This window comes from Dermacentor andersoni, chromosome 9 (genome assembly GCF_023375885.2).
Source record: "Dermacentor andersoni chromosome 9, qqDerAnde1_hic_scaffold, whole genome shotgun sequence".
In the NCBI taxonomy this organism is placed as follows: Eukaryota; Metazoa; Arthropoda; class Arachnida; order Ixodida; family Ixodidae; genus Dermacentor; species Dermacentor andersoni.
The window spans coordinates 140034216-140054865 of NC_092822.1; the positions used below are offsets into that span (position 1 = coordinate 140034216).

At 47.5% G+C, this 20650-nt stretch overlaps 1 protein-coding gene across 1 annotated transcript in view; it reads right to left on the reverse strand.

The window, feature by feature from the left end:
* The window catches only part of LOC126529756 (multidrug resistance-associated protein 1-like), a 216489-nt gene that overhangs the window by 58688 nt on the left and 137151 nt on the right, over positions 1-20650 (reverse strand). The window contains exon 11 of the mRNA XM_055069901.1: positions 19518-19619. Coding sequence (XP_054925876.1) covers positions 19518-19619 — 102 coding nt within the window. The remainder of the gene's footprint in view (positions 1-19517; positions 19620-20650) is intronic.

The window sequence follows — 20650 nt, forward strand, 5'->3', positions numbered from 1 at the left end:
TTTCCTATCCCATTTCAATTTCTTCCTCACTGGCCTGATTGGAAATTAGCTCCAATAATTCTGATTTTAGCAGTTCCTTGCGTACATTTAGGCCACGTTCCTCACCAACAATCAACAATTCGTCTCTCAGCAGTGTCCTTAACTCCATGATTGCTGCTTTACTGCCTTGGTCCTGCTCGCTAAATCTAGCTAGGAAAACACAACCTAGCTAACACTCAACAATCTAGCTTCCCTACTGTTCTAAACAGAACAACCACAAAATGAAGCCTAGAGAGGCAAAGCAAGAACCAAGCACTTACCGCAGTCACAGCACCACGTCGCAAAATCCATCCCACTGCTGTCAGCCAGTTGTCAGGATTGGGGGCTCAATCCCATCGCTCGTGATCCGTTGTCAAGATTGGAGTCCGGCATGAATTCGAACGTAGCTGGCCCATTCCGTCGTCCAACTTTTCAACGCTGAGGACGTTGATGAAGGGAAGCACTGCTTCTCAACGAGAACGAGGAATATGGGTTTATTTACAGTATGTATATCAGTCAAACATGATTGTTTGAGAAAGTACATCAGTCTAACATGATTGCTTGGGAGAGAGTCTGAGTACAACATGACGGCTTAAGAGAAATGTGTCGAGCATCCGCACAACAGCAGTTTTTAAACACTCGGTCCTCCCGCGATACAAGGTGATGGGAACGTTCGTTTAGTCATCGCAAACTGTCAGCCTCTCCGCAGGACAGTTTACATACACACATGCACACACACACGTGTTTACGGTCCGAAACCGACACCACGCGAATTTCATAGACCTCGGAGGCGTTCCGGGTAGCGCGTTGTCTTGCGTCTTGGTCGGGGCGTGGGAAGGAGCGCAAAACGGCGTTCCCGCGGCAACTCGCGCACCCGTAGCAGATCAGGTCCGCGTTGGGGAGTTTGGTAACAATAGTTGTCCCGCCGAACTCATTCCGTCACAACGGCTCCTAGTTCAACCGACGGAGAGTGGAGGATGCGCGTATTGACATCGACACAAAGTCGACTTCGCCACGACGTGGCTAGAGGTTGGCGGCGATGCTCCCGAGATGTTGCTTCCACAGTCGCAACTGGTTGGCAAAACTTGCACTGCAGCTGGCCGTTCTTAACAGGGTGAAACCTAAGAGCTGCCCAAACTAACGCCAGGCACTACCGTTAGGTTATTGAAAAATCCATCTCGGCGGGCGACAGGAGGCGGCTGGCGTATGCAATTATGCGTTCTGCGTTACGCTGCCATTGAACAAGTACAACACCAATTCCATGGCCACTGGCATCGGTATGAACATCAGTGGCCACAAATGGATAATAATGAGCCAGCAATGGGGGAACCGTGAGCAAGCGTACGAGGGCGGAGAAAGCTTTGGTTTGAGCAAGGCCACATGTGAAAGGAACGACCTCCATAAATAAGTCGTTGAGTGGGCGAGCGGTTTCGGCGAAATTCTTGATAAAACGACCTAAATACCAGCATGGCCCAACAAAGCTTTTTACGTCTATGGTGGAAGACAGACCAGAAAAGTTCCGGACAGCGCAAACCTTGTCGGGGTCGGGTTGAACGCGAGCGACACTGACGAGATGGCCAAGTAGGGTAATTTGAGGACGAGCAAAGTGGCACTTGGATGAGTTCAATTGCAGGCTGGCGTGTCGGGAAACAGCAATAATAGCCGATAGACGCGTTAGATGACTCGTGAAAGTTGGTGAAAAGGCCACGGCATCGCCTAGATAACACAGACATGTCGACCGTTCACTGCCGCGAAGTAAGGAATCCATCATTGTTTCTATGGTTGCTGCGGCATTACAAAGGGCGAATGGCATAACCTTCAATTGGTATAGGCCGGCAAGTCTTACGAAGGCAGTTTTCTCACAGTCCATGTCATCTAACGAGATTTTCCAATAGCCTGATCGGAGGTCTAAAGATGGAGAGTACTTGGTTCTGTGCAAGCAGTCCGAGGCGTCATCAATATGCGACAATGAATAGACGTCCTTGCGAGTGATTTTGTTGAGGTGTCTGTTATCCACACAACTGCGCCGACTGCCGTCCGTCTTCTTGACAAGGACAACAGGGCACGCCCACGGACGGCAAAATTGCTTGATAACGCTTTAGTCAACATCTTATCCACGAGAACGTCAAGTTGGGCCAGTTGGTTGGGATTCATGCAAGGGCTGTAACTGCGCACCCAAGACATGGACAACAGAAGGAATAAAACGAGGACACGGCGTGACTCTCAACTGATTTTTTATTGAAGATATGTGTAACATATGTATAGGTGCCATTTGATAACCATGACATGCACAAGATACAGATTAGCGTCGAGGCAACTGTGACAAACTGACGCATAATCAAAATTGACATAGGTAACACAGTTCCTTGTCATGAAGAGTTATAGACGGTTCACTGATACATCCTTTGTCCCTAATCTTTATATTGTGAGCTTCGGAGATTGCCTTTGTCAATTGGCTTACGTGTTAAACAATGACGCTAGCTTTTTTTTTTTTTTAATTTCAGGGCGACAACCGCACTACTTGCAATGCTCCGGGAGATGAACTGGCGCAACCCCTTGAAGAGATAGCTTATGCTCCCGAAGTCGAACATTCACGCATCGCTTCGCTTGTCCCACGTATTCTCGACCACAATATAATGGAATGACATACACAACCTGCTTAACACAATTGATGTACCTGTTCACATGTTTGACAGTGCATTTTTTCTTCACTTGCGTTTCCTTCAGGAAAATATCAAGTAACGGGCATATGCGACCTATCGTATGTTTCGCAGAAAAACAAACATCAATGTTGTGCCGGATAATGTGCGCAAGTACTTGGGAGACAGTTCGATGAACATTCGGTGTGCCTTCAGCGTAGATGTAGAAAACCTATATTACTTTCTTCCACATGCCCAGGTTATCAAATGTGTTAAAGACTGCATAGTGCGTGCCAATGACAAACAAGCCTTCATCAGTGGTTGTGGTATCTCAGTAGAAGCCTTTCTTGAACTCCTTTCCTTTTACTTGAGATCTACCCTTGTTTCATGGAAAGGAGGTCTGTATGTAAAAAAATAGGGGCTACGCATTGGCTCGTGCGTTTGCTGCTATCATTAGAGGCATTTTTCTAGGTTATAGTCATAGGCAATTAGAGGGCCACCTTGCTAAACTTTCCAATAGGGCTTTTCGCTATGTTGATGATTGCGTTATATTTTTTACCAGTGACATTCACGCTGAAGGTGTTGATGAAATTTTAATGTTATTCAGTCAACACGTCACGGGCCTTGATTTTACTTTCCAAGTCCCTAAGGACCATCAACTGCAGTTTCTTGATCTGAGAATATTCTTTGGTAAAAATCATGTGCTGGAAATATGTTCCCACGTCGGTTAGGCCTATTTTGAACTATAAATCCGGTCAATCTAAAGTAGTGATGCTGGCTATAGCGAAGACTATCCTGAATGCTCCATTAAAAAGTCGTGTTTTCATATGACGAAGGCTGCTTTTTCTGATCAGGTAAATCGTTCACTGGACGCTGGTTACACCGAAACGATCATTTCATCTATGAGTGCAAGTATCGTTCGCGGCGTCAACAGCATAAATGACCAAGGTATTCAACCCAAATTAGAAGTAAAAAGAAAAAAATGCAGTTTTACCGTATGTAAACAAGCTAGCGCACGGGCTTAAGAACGTTGGTTCAAGGTACAACATTGATGTTCGTTCTTTCTGCGAAACAAAAGATAGGTCGCATATGCCCGTTACTTGATAATTTGCTTGAGGAAAAGCAAGTGAAGGGAAAATGCACTGGCAAACATGTGAACAGGTACATCAATTGTGCTAAGCAGGTTGTGTATATCATTCCATTATCTTGTGGTCGAGAGTACGTGGGACAAACGAAGCGATGTGTGAATGTTGGACTTCGGGAGCATGAGCTATCTGTTAAAGGGATTGCGCCACTTCATCTCCCGGAGCATTGAAAGTCGTGCGGTTGTCGCCCTGAAATTAAAAAAAAGAGCTAGCGTCATTTTTTAACACGTAAGCCGAAGCTCACAATATAAAGATTAGGGACAAAGCGTATATCAGTGAACCGTCTATCATTCATGACAAGGAACTGCGTTACCTATGTCAATTTTGATTATGCGTCAGTTTGTCACAGTTGCGTCGACTCATATCTGTATCTTGTGCATGTCATGGTTATCAAATGGCACGTATATATATTGTTGCAGGAAGAAAGCAGGCCCACGAGTGTAAAATAATGTATATTTACAACTGAGGTATATAGCGTTCAGGCAACGGCCAGACTTCGTCTTCCTCTAGTCCTATTAAACTTCTTCCTTCCCTTTACCGTAACATCACCCCCCCCCCCCCCCCGGCGGAGTAGCTCCGTCCACACCTCACAGCCCTCACATATAGGGCTTGAGCCTGACGACGTGAACAACATCGCTGGTGACGTTAGGAGGCACTGAAGGCTGACCGACGGGGGCGATCTCGCATGTCACGTCGGACAGTTGGCGTAAGATCTGGTACGAACCAGAATAACGGGAAATTAGTTTTTCCGACGAGCCGACGCGACGTGAAGGCGTCCAGAGAAGGACAAGGGAGCCAGGAGAAAAATGGGAGTCTCGGTGCCGAAGGCCGTAGAGTCGCTTTTGAGAAGCTTGCGAGACTGTGAGGCGATGACGGGCGACTTCTCGGGCCTGGGCGGCGAAGTCAATAGCCTCGCGAGCGTAACCAGTGTTCCGTGATTGTACTGCGGAAGGTAGCAACGGCAGTGTCGGCAGTGTCGTGACGGGATGAGTTGTATGCGAAAGTGATGTATGGTAAAGCGACGTCCCAGTCACGGTGATCGTCGGAATCGTACATGGCCAGCATTTCAGTTAGCGTGCGGTTGAGTCGCTCGGTGAGGCCGTTCGTTTGAGGGCGGTACGCGGTAGCAATCTGGTGTTCTGTAGAACAGGAGTGGAGCAGATCATCGACGACTTCGATAGAAAGTAGCGGCCGCGATCCGTCAGCAACTGGTGAGGGGCGCCGTGGTGCAGGATGACGTCGTATAGTAAGAAGTCGGCGACATCTGTAGCGCAGCTGGTTGGTAGCGCTCGTGCGATGGCACATCTCTTGGCATAATCGATTGCTACAGCAATGCATTTGTTTCCTTTGATGGAAATTGGAACGGAGCCAAGGAGGTCTAGGCCCACACGGAAGAATGGCTCTGTAGGGATATCAATTGGCTGCAGCAAACCAGCGGGAGGCATAGCAGGCGTCTTCCGGCGCTGACACAGGTCGCAAGAAGCGACATAACGGCGCACAGAGCGATAAATGCCTGGCCAGAAGAAGCGGCGCCGCAGGCAGTCGTAAGTACGAGTGATGCCCAGATGTCCAGCAGTAGGAGCGTCGTGAAGTTGCTGGAGCACGGCGAGTCGAGGGTGCTTGGGAACGACTAGGAGGTGCTCCGGGCCGCCAGGACGAATGCTACGACGGTTTAATGTTCCATCGCGCAAGGTGACCATCCGGAGGGACGGGTCATTGGGCGAGGAGCTTAGGCGTTCCATAAGTGTTCGAAGAACAGGATCTTTGCGCTGCTCGTCGCCAATATGGAGGAAGCCGGAGAGGGATAGAACACTGGTGTCCGAGTCTGCGTCGGTATCGTCCAGTTGATCCACGGGATTGCGGGGCAGGCAGTCAGCGTCTTTAGATAGGCGCCCTGACTTATACATAATAGATGTATATTCTTGTAAACGCAATTTCCAATGTGCAAGTCGTCCAGTTGGGTCCTTCAAAGAGGAGAGCCAGCAGAGGGCGTGATGATTGGTTACGACGCAGAAGCTCCGATCGAGAAGGTACGGCTGAAATTTCGCGACCGCCCATACGAGCGCGAGACATTCTCTCTCAGTAATGGAGTAATTTCGCTCGGGCGTGAATAGAAGGCGGTTGGTGCCGGAGGAGGTTGGTGCCGCAGAACCTGCGCTATGCTGAGTCCTCTTCCGTCCGTCAGTTGTCCAGGGGACGACCACTGCGGAGCTCCGTTGCTGTTTCTCGTGGGTACCCAGCACCTCTCACCATTTTGTAACGTTGCAGAAGTCACTTATAAAGATGTGCTTACCATATTTACACGAGAGACAACGGTGCTTAAGCGAAATGGCTGTCGAGAGCGATTGCACCTATACACGTGAAATCTTCTTCTTCCGACTGGCACCACTCTTGGTTGCGCCGTCGCAATACTTTGCTGTAGCGGCCATGTCGTAACGTTATGGTAGTATTATTATGGGGGTGTCTGCTGTTCCGCAGATATGGAATCATGGCAAAGGCATCGTGTGCGCAGTTCTTGTGCCCTTGTGTCAGCTAGACCGCGCTGCTCGGCAAGGGCTGTGGCCGGGAGGAACAGGAGGAACTGATACGCTTGAAACGGTTTCAACGAGTGCACATGCAACACTCTAGACCACGTACCGTGCCAGGGACAATGGAGTATCAGGGAGTATATTTGCTGCCTTTTGTAGATTCATGAGAACGTACCATCACAGAATGAAACCACTGAGCTTCAGAATCTCTACGCAGGACACCTTGCAGGCCAGTGACAGTTGTCCTGTGTACCTGCTTTTGACAGCGGACGAAGCATTTGCGGCACTTAAAATAGCCACGTGAAAGTATCAGAAAGGAGCGGCTGATTCGTGTAATTAAGGAGGTAAGCCTCCTTACCACAAATACGTTATCTGTGCGCCCCAGGAGCGCAGCAAGTGAAGTTTAGCGTGCAAAAAAACAAGGCACTGTGAAGAAGAAAACGCGCCTCGCGGCACAGCCGCATCGCCAACACGCGGCTCGTCTCCGCTCGCGCTGTTGATTGCTGGCGTCCGTTTGGACAGTGCTTCGGGCTGCCTCGCCGTTCCCGGTCGCTGTGCCTTCGCATTAGGCGCCACCAATAAACCCTTTCACAGCACGATGGAAGAACGTAAGCCTACATGCAGATGAAGTGGCTTATGATTGCACGACCTGCATATATGGTCCAGTGAAGCCTACCGCAAAAAGAGTACAGTTCAGCCCCAACCCGCAGTCAGTGTATCTGAGCGCGTAATGGCGTTCACTTCTGCTGGCCTCATTGTCGACGCGCTGTGTTTCGGCCTTTTATTTCGTGCGAGGCCGCTCAAAACTCGTCCAATAAAGCAAGATGATTAGCCACGAACAGCGTATGAGTTGGTGTTCTGAAGTGCAGATAGATTAGCCACAGGTCGATATGTCTTAATGTATGACGGATGAGATGCCTGTAATCGCCTCTGGGTTCTTGCAATGCAGTGAAATCGCGGAAATTTATGTTCACAAAATACGCCAAAAACATCGGGGAGTGGTGTCATGGCATAAGTGGGTCCGGTAGCGGCATGGCGAACGGCTGTCTCAACTTTGCTTGCTTCATCTTGCAGATCTCTGCTTGCGTAGGCCGCCACTATCCGGAGGACTATGCTCTTTGCGTTTGTCGACTGCGTGGCATTTCGGCACGTCTGAACTTGGATTGCACCTTCAATGGCACGTGTGATTTCGTATCACATGAGAATCTGATTATCGATGACGACGATCTTCATCGGTGCTGTTCAAATTGGCGATGGCCGATTACTGTTGGAACGCTCACGTGGTCACAGGACGATATACAGCCAGACTCGCGGCTTCTGCTCTTCAGTGGGTCCGGTAGCGGCATGGCGAACGGCTGTCTGAACTTTGCTTGCTTCATCTTGCAGGTAAGCAATAGACACCATGTACATTGCTTCAGAAGTGACGATCGCTGTTTGCTGCTACTGCCGGACACAGAGTGCCTTTTGTGTACCTTTTTTGTTTGTTACATTCCTTGAGAATCTTGCTAATTATGTCGGGTGATGTAGAATCAAACCCTGGCCCAGACACAAAAACTGAACGTACGCTCACGGAACTGCTAGAGGGGCAAACCCGAATAAGCAAAGACTTAGTAAGTCTGACCGCTAAAATTGATGCATTTGAAGCTAGGATCTCGAAGATAGAAACGTGGGCGTCGGCCACCGCTAATGTCGACCACCGTGTGCATACTTTAGAAGAAACAGTCGATGACCTTAGGAAAGCCATGAAACTACTGGACAGAAAAAATGGCGATTTAGAAAACCGATCACGTCGGAACAACTTAATAATCTATGGCCTGCCTGAGCCGTCGGCTGAATCCCCTGAGCAACTACTTACCGCTGTGCTGAAGCTTTTTTCCACGAAATTGGAAATAGAATGCACCTGTGTTGAGCACTGTCACAGGCTCGGTGCACAAAAAAATGGGAAGGTAAGACCTATCATACTTAAGTTGCTTGATTTCAGAGTGAAGACTTCGATACTAAGGAATGCTTTTAAATTAAAAGGGTCAGATGCTCATATCGGTGAGGATTTTTCTTTCTCTGTGCGCCAGATTCGCAAAGCTTTGTGGGATAATTCAGTCGAGCTTAGGAAGAAGGTGAACAAGGTTCGACTGAGCTTTGACACCTTGATAGTAGACGGCGTCCGCTACTCGTGGGATGACAATAGAAAGTCGCTTATCAAAACTTCCAGAAACATACCCACTAGCAGCACAGAGTGACTTCGTGATAGATACAACCTAACCCTTTTGAACATAAATGCACGCAGCCTATTGAACAAGCTAGCTCACTTCAATTGGCTGATTGAGTGCCATCACCCATCTCTGATCTGTGTCACTGAGACCTGGCTAAACTACTCCATCACGGAAGGCGAGTTCGTGCCTCCTAATTACTCTGTTTTGCGATGTGACAGGTTATGTGGTAGGGGCGGCGGAGTAGCTTTATTTATTCACAAAGCCGTTGATTTTGTAGTGCTACCGAGTCTTCCTAACACCGAGTCGGTATGATGCAAATTATATATAGGTGATCTTGTGGTGGCTGCTGGCGCTTTATAGCGACCTCACGATTCTGAAAAAAAAAATATATTTCCAGATTGTGGCAATTATATATTAAAACACAAGCTTCACGACTGTAAATTGATCCTTGCTGGTGATTTCAATACCCCTTGTATTAACTGGAGCACATTGGCTTCGTATGGTCGCGACAGGTCGATTTGTGACTCGCTTTTTGACTTGGTTTTGTCGTTAGATCTGACAGAGATTGTTAATGGCGTTGCCCGTGAAAGCTCGATCGTGGACCTGATTTTCCTTAACCAAAAGTTACTACAAAACGGATATGACTGCCAAATCATAGAAGGCCTGTCCGATCACAAGGGAGTTCTGTTGAAGGTTGATGTCACTTGTGAGCGCAACAGACCTGAATTTCGGATTGTTCATGATTTTTCCCATGCTGATGACAATTCCATTGTTGATATTCTAGCATCCTCGTATAACGGTTTCTTTCAATCTAGCAGCATTTGCAGTGTGGACGAGTTGTTTGATATGTTTTGCAACATTGTTAAGAAATGCATCTCGCTGTTTGTTCCCAAAAAGTTTGTGAAACGCAACCCGAGGCAGCCTTGGTATAATAGGGACATTATTCATCTTATCAGGCGCATCAAGAGGCTCCGCAAACGTAAAAACGCGAGTCGGAGCAACCAATGCTCTAAACTGCACCTGCTTCAGTCCGAATTAAAAACCAAAATGCACGAAGCCAGACACTTTTATTTCGACACCACGTTATCAACATTCTTGAAAGAAAACCCATCAAAGTTTTGGAAAACGGGGCTTACAGCTGCTCACGGCACTTCATCATTCACCATATACGATCACCCTTGCTCTTATCCGGTGATTATTTCCGAAACTTTCAACACTTACTTTCAATCTGTATTTTGTCAGGATGACGGCGTCGATACCCCTTTTTGCGTCAACAGCACTTTACCAGAGCTTTCTACTCTCGTTATAACTTATGCTGGCGTTCTCAACTTATTACTAACAATTGATGCTACAAAACGTTCTGGAGCTGACGGAGTGGCAAACAAATTTTTACAGCGATACTCTGAATGGAACGCCCGGTATTTGACAGTTATATTTAACAAATCTCTTGAGATGTCGACAGTTCTTCGTGTTTGGAAACCAGCTAACATTATTCCCGTCTTCAAATCTGGCAGCAAACAGCTAATCACTAAATACAGGCCCATATCGTTGCTGCCCACGTGTTGCAAACTTCTCGAGCACATCATTCAATATTTATCGGCAAATAACTTTCTGTCTCCACAGCAGCATGGTTTTCGAGCCGGATTTTCTACAACAACGCAGTTATTAGAGTTCACACATGACATAGCCACATCACTAACCCATTAAAGACCAGCGTGACCATATGGTCACGTTAGCCTTCACAGTGGATTTCAATTAATTAAGATTAACAAAGCGGCACCGAAATCGCCTTTGACGTGCCGTTTGACAGATTAGAGTTCCCTTTATGGATACCAAGTGGCAGCAGCTGTCAGTCGTTTTGTGGGAGGCCCTTGTAAAAGCGGGAATAAGTGTTGCTCTGCGAGTAGCGTTGCCATGCATCGCTCCTAGGGGTAAGTGTTTTTTTATTCAATAATTGTTTAAGCAATAGTCAGATATCCTTACCTCCGTATTGCCCTTTGAATATGTGACCTTCGATGTGCATTTGTGAAAGATTAATGTTTGATTCATCCATGAACGAACGTGTTATCTTGCGCGTTGCCATATGGTCACGCTGGGCCTTTAGGCTACCGAACTTTTTATTTTTTTAACTGCATTCTCATCTCTTGCACGTCTGCTGCCGCGTTCTCGCAGTGGTTATTTTTTATTTTATTGTCTGAATGGGTTCATGTTGGAAAAAATAGCGAAGATAGTCGTAGAGGAAGATGACGTCGTGTCAGTGATTTATATCGAGCCGCCAGAGGCTAGCACCTATTCGGATGGAGACTCGGTCGATGAAGACTCAGGTGGGCTCATTGACAATCTAAGCAGGTGGCAGCTATGAGCCGGCGCTGAAATGCGGAAAGCCTATCCGCTTCGGGTATAAAGTATGGTACCTAAATGCCAAGAACAGATACCTTTCAAACTTCAAAGTGTATCAAGGCAAGCAGGGGAGATTCCGGAACATCTGGAAAAATATGAAAAGGACTTCGGAAGAGCAGCGGCGCCACTTCTTCAAATGGTGGAAGAACTCGCAGCAGAGACGCACGACCTTCCTTTCTTTTTCTATTTTGATAATTTCTTCACAAGCATGAAGCTACTCAGGCATCTCAAGGCACAGGGCTACGAAGGCACGGGCACAGTGAAGGAGAACCGTGTTCCCAAAGAGTGCCCTATCGCTTGACCAGAATTCGTCAAGTGCCAACCTCGCGGGCACGAAGATCCCCTGCTGAGCGACAATGGGATAATTGCTGTCCGCTGGATGGACGATTCTGTAGTAACGATCGTAAGCACCATTCACGGCGTAGAGCCAATGTCATCTGCAGACAGGTACTCTCGTGTTGAGAAGAAGCGAATCAAGGTGGCCCGTCCAAACACTGTTGCTCAGTACAAGTTTTATTGGAGGTACGGACCAGATGGATGCAAATGTAGGCGCCTATAGGATTGCAATCCGTGGCAAAAAGTGTTGGTGGCCGATTTTCACTTGACTTTGTAATGTATCTATCAGCAACGTCCGGGCGCTAATTCGTAGCAGTGGGCTCAACATCACGCGGGTGGAATTCCGCAGGCAAAGTGTACAAAGCTACCTGATGCGATGGGACAATAAGCCCAGAGGACCTGCTCAACGCAGAATCCCAAAGACTGGTGATGTCCTGAATGGTCACGGTATGACCAAGCGGCCCACTTTGTTGCAACAATACCTAATGGCAAGAGGTGGAGGTGTGCATGAAATAATTGCAACAGCGCGGTGCACACACAATGCGCAAAATATGACGTCGGCATGTGTATTCCATGATTTAAACCATATCACACTAAATAAGTGCTCGACTATTCGCTATGTATGTTTTTTGTGATGTTTCATGGCTTGAAACGAATGTATTTAACTTTGCGTATTTTGCTGTAGCGTAAGGGCCCAGTGTGACCATATGGTCACGGGCTATATTTCAAAAACTAATTAGGCAAGAGTAATAAATTCGTGCATGTGAATTATTAGTATCAAGGTAAGCTAATATATTAGATTTATTTCGAGATAGCAAGAAAAAAAAGAAACCGGTCCCTAATGGGCTAAATAACCGCGGTCAGCTTGATGCCATCTTTATCGACTACTCAAAAGTATTTGACCCGGTAAGCCATAAAAAATTGCTTCTAAAACTTGCTGCAATCTTTCCTGGTAATAAACTAATTGACTGGATATCCGATTACCTGCACCTGCGTTTCCAATCCGTCACTTTTAATTACAAAACCTTTTCTATAGCTCAGGTCATGTCAGGGGTGCCGCAGGGCTCAGTCCTCGGGCCACTCCTATTCATCATGTATGTTAACGACATTATTGAAGTAACCAGAAACACACAAGTGAAAATACGTCTTTACGCAGATGATTGCGTGATCTATTCTAACATTCGTACTCTTCGTGATCAAGAAGTGCTTAACAACGTATTTTTATCCTTTTCAGAGTGGAGTAACACATGGCAGATGAGCTATAACTTCAGCAAGACTGTGGCAATGTCTTTTACTAATAAAAAACAGCCCCTAAAATTTACGTACAACCCACAAGGATACAGCATTAACGAAGTTAACGGGTTCAAATACCTCGGACTTACTATCACAACTAATCTTGTTTGGCCTAATCCCATCAATACAGTCTGCTCTAAAGCGATGCGAAAACTAGGGTGCCTAAAACGAACTTTAAAACCCGGCACTAAAGAGTGCAAGTTTACGGCCTATAAATCCCTAATTAGACCTGTTTTAGAGTATGCTTCTGTAGTGTGGTCGCCTTATCGCATAAAGGATATTTCCAAACTAGAATCCATTCAGAAAAAGGCTGTTAGATTTATTTATGGCCGTTACGACCGTATGTTTTCACCGTCATCCCACGCACACGCTTTATCACTGGACCCGTTGTCGTTTCGTCGCACGTGTGACCGCCTAATCCTGCTGCTGCACAAAATCGTACATGGATCGACTAACATTGAAGCGCCTATCTCGCTAACCACACCTACTGCGCGAGTAACCCGACGTACTCACCCATTAAACATAGATCCCTTCGTTCCAAAAATAGATTGCTACAAGTTTTCTTTTTTTCCACACACTGTTGAATTATGGAATAACTTAGATAGTTCTCTGCGTTCATTGCCGACTAATCAATTTCAGAAAGACCTGCCTAACCATGTTGGTTGACATGTTGTGTTCATAAGTTATGTAACCCACCTCTGCTGTGTCTCTAAGCAGTATTTGTACATAAAATAAATCATGTGGTTCATTGTGAACGCTAGAACAGCACACTCCGACGACATTACATAAGCAATGGCACCGCCGTGCTATACCGTGATGACCCCTTGGTCACTGCGGCACTTGTGCCGGAGGCGATGTAAGCCAGAGAAATACCTGGCACTAGAAGATGGCAGAGTAGAGCTAACTTCCTGCGTCATAGAGACTTTAAAAAGAGTGGCGTCAGGGTAGTGCAGCTTTTTCCTTCCTCCATGCGTTGCCCAAGCTTCCGTTTCGTGGCACAAAAAAAAAATATAAAACAAGAGAAGGCATAACCTCAACCAATGAAATTAGAGAGAATTTCGCGGTTAATGGCGGCGGTGAAGCACCTATGCGTAACAAGAATAACATGTTACGTTTAAGGAAGTCTCAAGTAGACGAGAAGACGTCGCCACGCAAAAAGGCGAGACTGGCAGGCGCAGTATTATCAGAGAGAGAGTTCAGTGTCCTATACCTTATGTTAGACCTTAGGCTTAGTTCGCATTCTATATGTGCTCTTTGCACTATGTTCTTTTTCTGAACGAAACGATGGTCATAATCAACTAGAGTACATTTTTATGGACCTTTCAATTGGCGTCACAATTCGCGATTTGCATACCTTCTGATAACGGTGGGCCCACCCGGCTGTCGAAGCCACGACAACGTGAATGCTTCTAATATGCAACGATGTTTTGCGTCTACTGATAATGTGATAAAAGACGCGAGCCATTTAGAGCAGTCGCCGCTAAAATAGATAACGGTGCATGCCTGGAATTATACGACGCATTTATACATATGTGCACACAGCGTAATGAATAATCAATGGTGATTATATAGGAGGGCATCTTAAATTCAGAGCATTTAAGGGCAAATATTTCCTCTTAATACTAATGAGCTTAAGTAGTGCAAACATAGCATAGAAAGAAAAGCAATTATTGATGTATATTTAGCTACACCAAATTACTAAAATTGGGGCGCTGTGAACAACGGTTACCTTTCTAGTGACTGACCAGGGGCAATACATATGTAGTGGTTTGTGTAATGTATGCAATTACCAGATTTATTATAATTGGGTTTGAAATGATAATCTTAGGTGGCTAAGTTATTCGAAAAGGAGGAAACCCGTCCTAGTTACTACGTAGCCCGCAGAAGAAATCTTAGAAAAATTAAGTTGCCATTTCACTTCTTGAACGCGGATGACGAGGAACCGTATGGTTGCTGTAGCACACATGAAGTTATCAGCCTTGGTGCGCCTGGACTCCTACACTGTCCGCATCGCAGATCGTAATCAAGAGAGGGCTCGTGTCACCACGCCATAGGCAGCAGCCGCCGGGGTAGAACGCCCCCCTTTAAACCTTTGCTTACTAACAAACATGGTGGCAGCGCACTAAGGAGAACATGAACTCAGCACACTCGATGACCGCGGACGCTTCTGTCAAAATGCTGGCCTGAGGAATCATGGCAGCAGTAGCGAGCGAAGTGACGTTCGCACTGTCTATCGTTTAGCTGAAACTGAGGGGTGAGAACACAGCGCACGCAACGCTGCGAGCCATCGGTCAACCTAAACTGTGCTGCCAAACCAGATCGCCCACGTGACCCCGCGCGACCAAAGTACAAAGCCCGTTCCCCGGTGCCATGTGCGCGAAGAAAGACGGCGCGCTTCCGCCCTTGCAACAGAGAAATTGGGACACCATCGTGGGCTCACTGCCGCACGCTTTCACTCGCACACAGATCGTACTGCCCGCGAGGACGATGTTATCAAGAAAGGAACCAGGTACGTCCGAATCGCAAACAAACCGTATGGCAACTACCAGAGTAGGTCAAGCCAGCGCGCCTCCACCTGCCTTCCTACACCGGGACGCCTCGCATCTCCTTCCCCACTTCGGTCAACGTCACCTAGACTTTCCTCTAGATGGTGTTGTCTTGACGCCTTCTCTGCGCGCTCCTTCGTACTTTCTCAGGCCCGCAATTCTCTTCCCTCCAGGCGCCTTACTCCTCTGCTTCTTTCGCGACTTCGAACAAACATTCGCCGATTGCCCTAGCTGGCCAGTCACGCTTGCGCGTAATAACGGTGTTTTTTGGCACCTTGATGACATAGTGAAGTCTGAAGCGACGGGTAAATTAGCCGGTAGCCGACTGGCAAAAGCGCCTGTAGTCCCCGCGTTTGCGTGGACTACCGGCGACTCAATAAGATCGCTCGCGAGGACGTTTATCCACTACCCCGTATTGACGACATGCTAGACTGCCTCCAAGGCGCATAATTTTTCTCATCTTCAGACTTACGATCCGGGTATTGGAAAGTGCCAGTGACCGAGTCGGACCGTCCAAGAACAGCCTTCATCACACCTGACGGTTTATTTGAATTCACCGTGATGGCATTTGGCCTGTGTAATGCACCTGCCACATTTGAAAGAATGATGGACAACATCTGGCATGGCCTCAAATGGCAGATATGCCTGTGTTATCTGGACGACATCGTCATCTTATCACCGGACTTTCCTTCCCACTAACTTCGACTTGAACGCGTCCTCAAGTGCATCGCCGATGCTGGCCTCCAGCTTAACTTGAAGAAGTGTCACTTCACTGCCCGGCAGCTGGTCATCCTCGGCCATGTCTTGTCGAAAGAAGGTGTACTCTCTGATCCGGAGAAACTACAAGCTGTTGCCCAGTTTTCGCCACCAACGACCTTGAAAGATCTGCGCACTTCATTGGGTTAGCGTCATAGTTGCGCCGTTTCATCCGCAATTTCGTCACCATAATAGCACCTTTAACGCAGCTTCTGCGTTGTGGCCACAACCTTTTGACCTGGTCACCGGATTGCGATGCCGCATTCACAAAGCTGCGTCGTCTCTTGACGTCGCCACCAATCCTGCGCCATTTCGACCCAAGCGATCCAACTGAAATACACACGGATGCCAGTGGCGTCGGCCTTGGTGTCGTTCTCGGTCAGAGAAAGGCCGGCTTCGATGAGTAAGTCGTCGCCTTCGCCCCTCGTGCACTCACTAAACCCGAATCAAACTATTCGGTAACAGAAAAAGAATACCTGGCTATAATTTGGGCCCCATCACCTAATTTCGTCCGTATCTCTATGGACGCCCATTTTACATGATAACTGATCACCACTCGCTGTGCTGGCTGTGGTCCTTAAAAGAACCAACCGGCCGTCTTGTTCGACTGCAGGAGTACGACATCCGAGTGCTGTACCGTGCTGGCCGAAAACACTCGGATGGAGATGCCTTGTCTCGTTCGCCACTAACACACGGGGACCTCATTGTCCGAGTGTTCCCTTGCTGCCACGGACATTCTTCTGGAGCAGAAGACCCATGGATCGTGTCCATGCTGAGTTTTTTGTCCACCCCATCGACACCCACTACCAATCGCGCATTACGTCGCCAAGCACATCACCTTTCCATTCGCGACGGGCTCTTGTAACGTCGTAACTACCTCCCGGACGGCCGAGAATGGTTGCTTGTCATCCCTCGGCATATGCGTTCCGATATTTGTACAGCGTTCTACGACGACCCGCAGTGCATGTCGACCCGTATGTCTTTAGGTGTATTAAAGACATACGCGCGTCTACGCCTTCGTTACTACTGGCGGGGCATGTGCCACTTCATCCGCCATTACGCCCGCTCCTGCCTCGTTTGCCAAGGCAGCAAAGATCCCCCTCGTCGTTCAAGCGCCCCATTGCAGCCGTTGCCTTGCCCAGCACGTAGGCATTGACAATTATGGACATCTGCCAACCACATCAGACGGCAATCGCTGGGTAATCGGGGCCACCGACCATCTTACGCGCTATGCGGAAACTTCCCTTTGTCCAGTACTTCTGCACGTGACGTCGCCTGGTTTCTCCTGCGCCACATAATCCTTCGCCACGGAGCTCCCAGGGAATTACTCAGTGACAGAGGCCGCGTCTTCCTCTCCGACGTCATCGAGGCTCTCCTGAAAGAATGCCGCATAATTCATCGCGCCACTACTGCATATCATCCGCAGACAAATGGCATGACCGAGCGCTTTAATCGCACTCTTGGTGACATGCTGGGCATGTACGTTGCATCCGACCAAAGCAAATGGGACCATGTTCTACCATTTCTGACCAACGCTTATAATACCGCCACGCAGAATTCCGCGGGATTTTCGCCCTTCTTTCTCCTGTACGTGCACGAACCTTTTTCCACAATGGATACTATCTTTCCGTACCGCCCTGACACAACGGAAACCACTACCTTATCCGAAGCTGTTGCACACACAGAAGAGTGTCGCAAGCTATCCCATATATTTACGGCAGAAGACCAGCAATGTCAGAAGCACCATCGAGAAACTTCCCCTACCTCTGTATCCTATGCTCCTGGCTCGCTAGTGTGGCTTTGGGTTCCAGCCCCTAGCCCGGGACTGTCGCCGAAACTCGCGTCAAAGTACTAGCGCCCATACCGCGTGACCAACCAAACGTCTCCAGTCAACTACATCGTGGAACCCCTCGAGCTACCTTTGGAGATCACCGGCGAGGACGTGAAATTGTCCATGTCCAGCGTCGAAAGCCGTCTGTGTTGTCCTATCCGTAGGTCGCCGGGACGGCTTCCTTTTCCGCGAGGGAGATAACGGTACTGTAAACTAAGGAGCAGTGTGGTTGCGGCTATGAGAGAGAGAATGACGACGAGAGAGACAAACCTTGTTTCGGTGCTCGATCGGCTGTACTACCTCTCGCTGCTCTATCGTTCTAGTCGCGAACGCCTACTGCCCAGAGTGCTTCACAACACTACCAACAACATCGGTAACCCCAACACCGTCTTTGTCCTGCTGGCATTATCAGCGATCATCGCTTGAGTTTGCGCCTTGCTGCTCACTTAGTTATATTGCTGCATTTAGCGGCAGCGTATCTTTGCAGAAAGAATCTATACCATAACTCTGTGTACTCCGTTGCTATGCCGCAGCAAAAAAAAAAAAAAAAATGTTATTGTTACCCTTCGCTTCCAGCGACATAAACGCTGCACTCTTGCGGTCGGGAAAAACGAAAGAAGCAGAAGTTGTTCTGCGGTAAGGCTCGGTTCAGAGGGGGTTCACAGGGTTGTGCTTTATTGACCGTGGCCACGTGTAAAAACAAGGAAGGTGGTAGCAGCGCAATATTGACGGCACAGGTGCTCCTTTTCCTAGTGAATTTCCAATTCAGCAAGCCTTCGAATCTAAAATATTTCTGCGTGTTGCACAACCACAATCTCTTGATTACTTGCGCGGATAGATAATTTCAAGGAACAGTTTTCAGCAACTTGAGTGCACTGAACACTTGATATGAAAATGAAACAGGAATTGGAAACGAGCTGTTTACGTGAGAATTTACTACTCATCTCCATAGTGCAAATCTCAGTACTACACTGGCGAACAAAAAGAAACAGAAATTTGGATTGCTCATTTTTAAAATTGGTGAAGAACGCAGCCTGTGTATATTATGTACAAGCAGAACATATATGGAATCACAGAAGCAGAAAAATTTATTTTATAGGATTTGAATAAAGAGAATTGAAAAATTAAATTACGGGGTTTTACGTGCCAAAACCACTTTCTGATTATGAGGCACGCCGTTTTGGAGGACTCCGGAAATTTCGACCACCTGGGGTTCTTTAACGTGCACCTAAATCTAAGTACACGTGTGTTTTCGCATTTCGCCCCCATCGAAATGCGGCCGCCGTGGCCGGGATTTGATCCCGCGACCTCGTGCTCAGCAGCCTAACACCATAGCCACTGAGCAACCACGGCGGGTGAATAACGTGAAAGGTGCAATATAAAAGGAGCCCCTGATTGAATATTTTGCAAGGTCGTCAGTTAATGTATATTTTCTCGGCAAGCAACGCAACTCGAGTATGCAAAATCGCTTCTTTATCTTCACGGAAAAATATTATTTCGTGTAGAATGAACATATGACAACTGACTTGAGTAGGTGAGACATGCAGTAGCGAACTAGCTATAAGGAAGCTGTGTTGCAGAAGTGCGCTTACACATGTACATCAGTTCAAACTCGCGCAGCGTAAGTTGCAAGCAATACTATAAACAGTTAGTCCAGTAATAACAGTAAAAATGCTTGCTGTCAGCTATTACTCGAGGCTACATAACGCCAGAGCTTTCACTGTTCCCTAGCACTGTTCCGACAGGAAACGCTGAATAATAGTTGGAGTATGAACAACAAGAACAAAGTGTGTTGACATGCTGCATCTGGCTTACCTCTTTCGGGAGCTCTGTGAACTCTATGTCACGCTCCAAAGCAACCATTATTTGTGTCATCCCCAAGTAGGTGATGCAGAGCATGGTCATCGTTGATGGAATCTATTGAAAAAAAAAACAGCGATGCTTTATTTACTGACTGCCTGCTAAGGTCAAGCGCATGCTGCATCCACAGGTTAGAGAGGGTTAAGCATTTGGTCACATTGAACGTGATGTCCTATCCTCAAAAGCAACGGCACGGCGTGGCATATTTCCTTCACCCCCCTCCCACGTCCTCTATTATCAAGACATGCAGTTTTCGTGAATGTGGAACGAACAAAAGGGTGCTATTTGCTTAACAGAGCCGAAGCTTTTTATGCGTGACTTTGCGATTCAAGTACCACAGCCAGAACCACCCGGTGAACTAACCAGTGTCAGAACAGAACTATCTCCTGTCAGAGCCAGGACTACACGGCCAGATATGATTACTTGGCTTCGTTGCCCACAACGACCTGCGTGTAACGTCGTTCCAGCAAAGCCATGACACACTGTATTTTTTCCGTGATGTGTCGCACGTGCAAAAGCTGTAAGTTGATCGTTCTTTCGTGCGTTGGAGTCTACGGTAGTGTTAACAAAGTTAGGACCAAACCGTTTGTTTATTATGCGCCATGAAAAAAAGTTGCATCTGAACACGTTTTTAAGAAACTCGGTTGCAGACGAGTGGGGCGTGTGTGCGAAGCAACGCGTCGTGCGGCAAGCACCTCGGCTTCCTTGCGTGATTCGGCGGTACTGAGCAGTGTCACGCTTGACCAATGTCCCTTCGTACAGCTGCGTTGTTAGCTATCGTGCTCTCGTCGTTCATTCCTCTGGTGCTGTTCCACAGTTATTAAAGATGAATTGTTCCTTCGCGCATCCTACATTTCACCTCGGATTGAACACCTAATAAACGTGGGGGTGCCACCATGCCACTCCGACTCTTAACAATTATTCCTTCAATGACTGCCTACGAAAGGTAGCACCTTCCCGCCTGAATCGCCGCCATCTGTGAAGTCACTAATTTGAAGAAGGTTGCCAACGACTTCATGTGTGCTCACTACTCCTCTCTGTAATGTCCACGGACCTTGAGAATATACGAATAAATCAATAAAAAATAA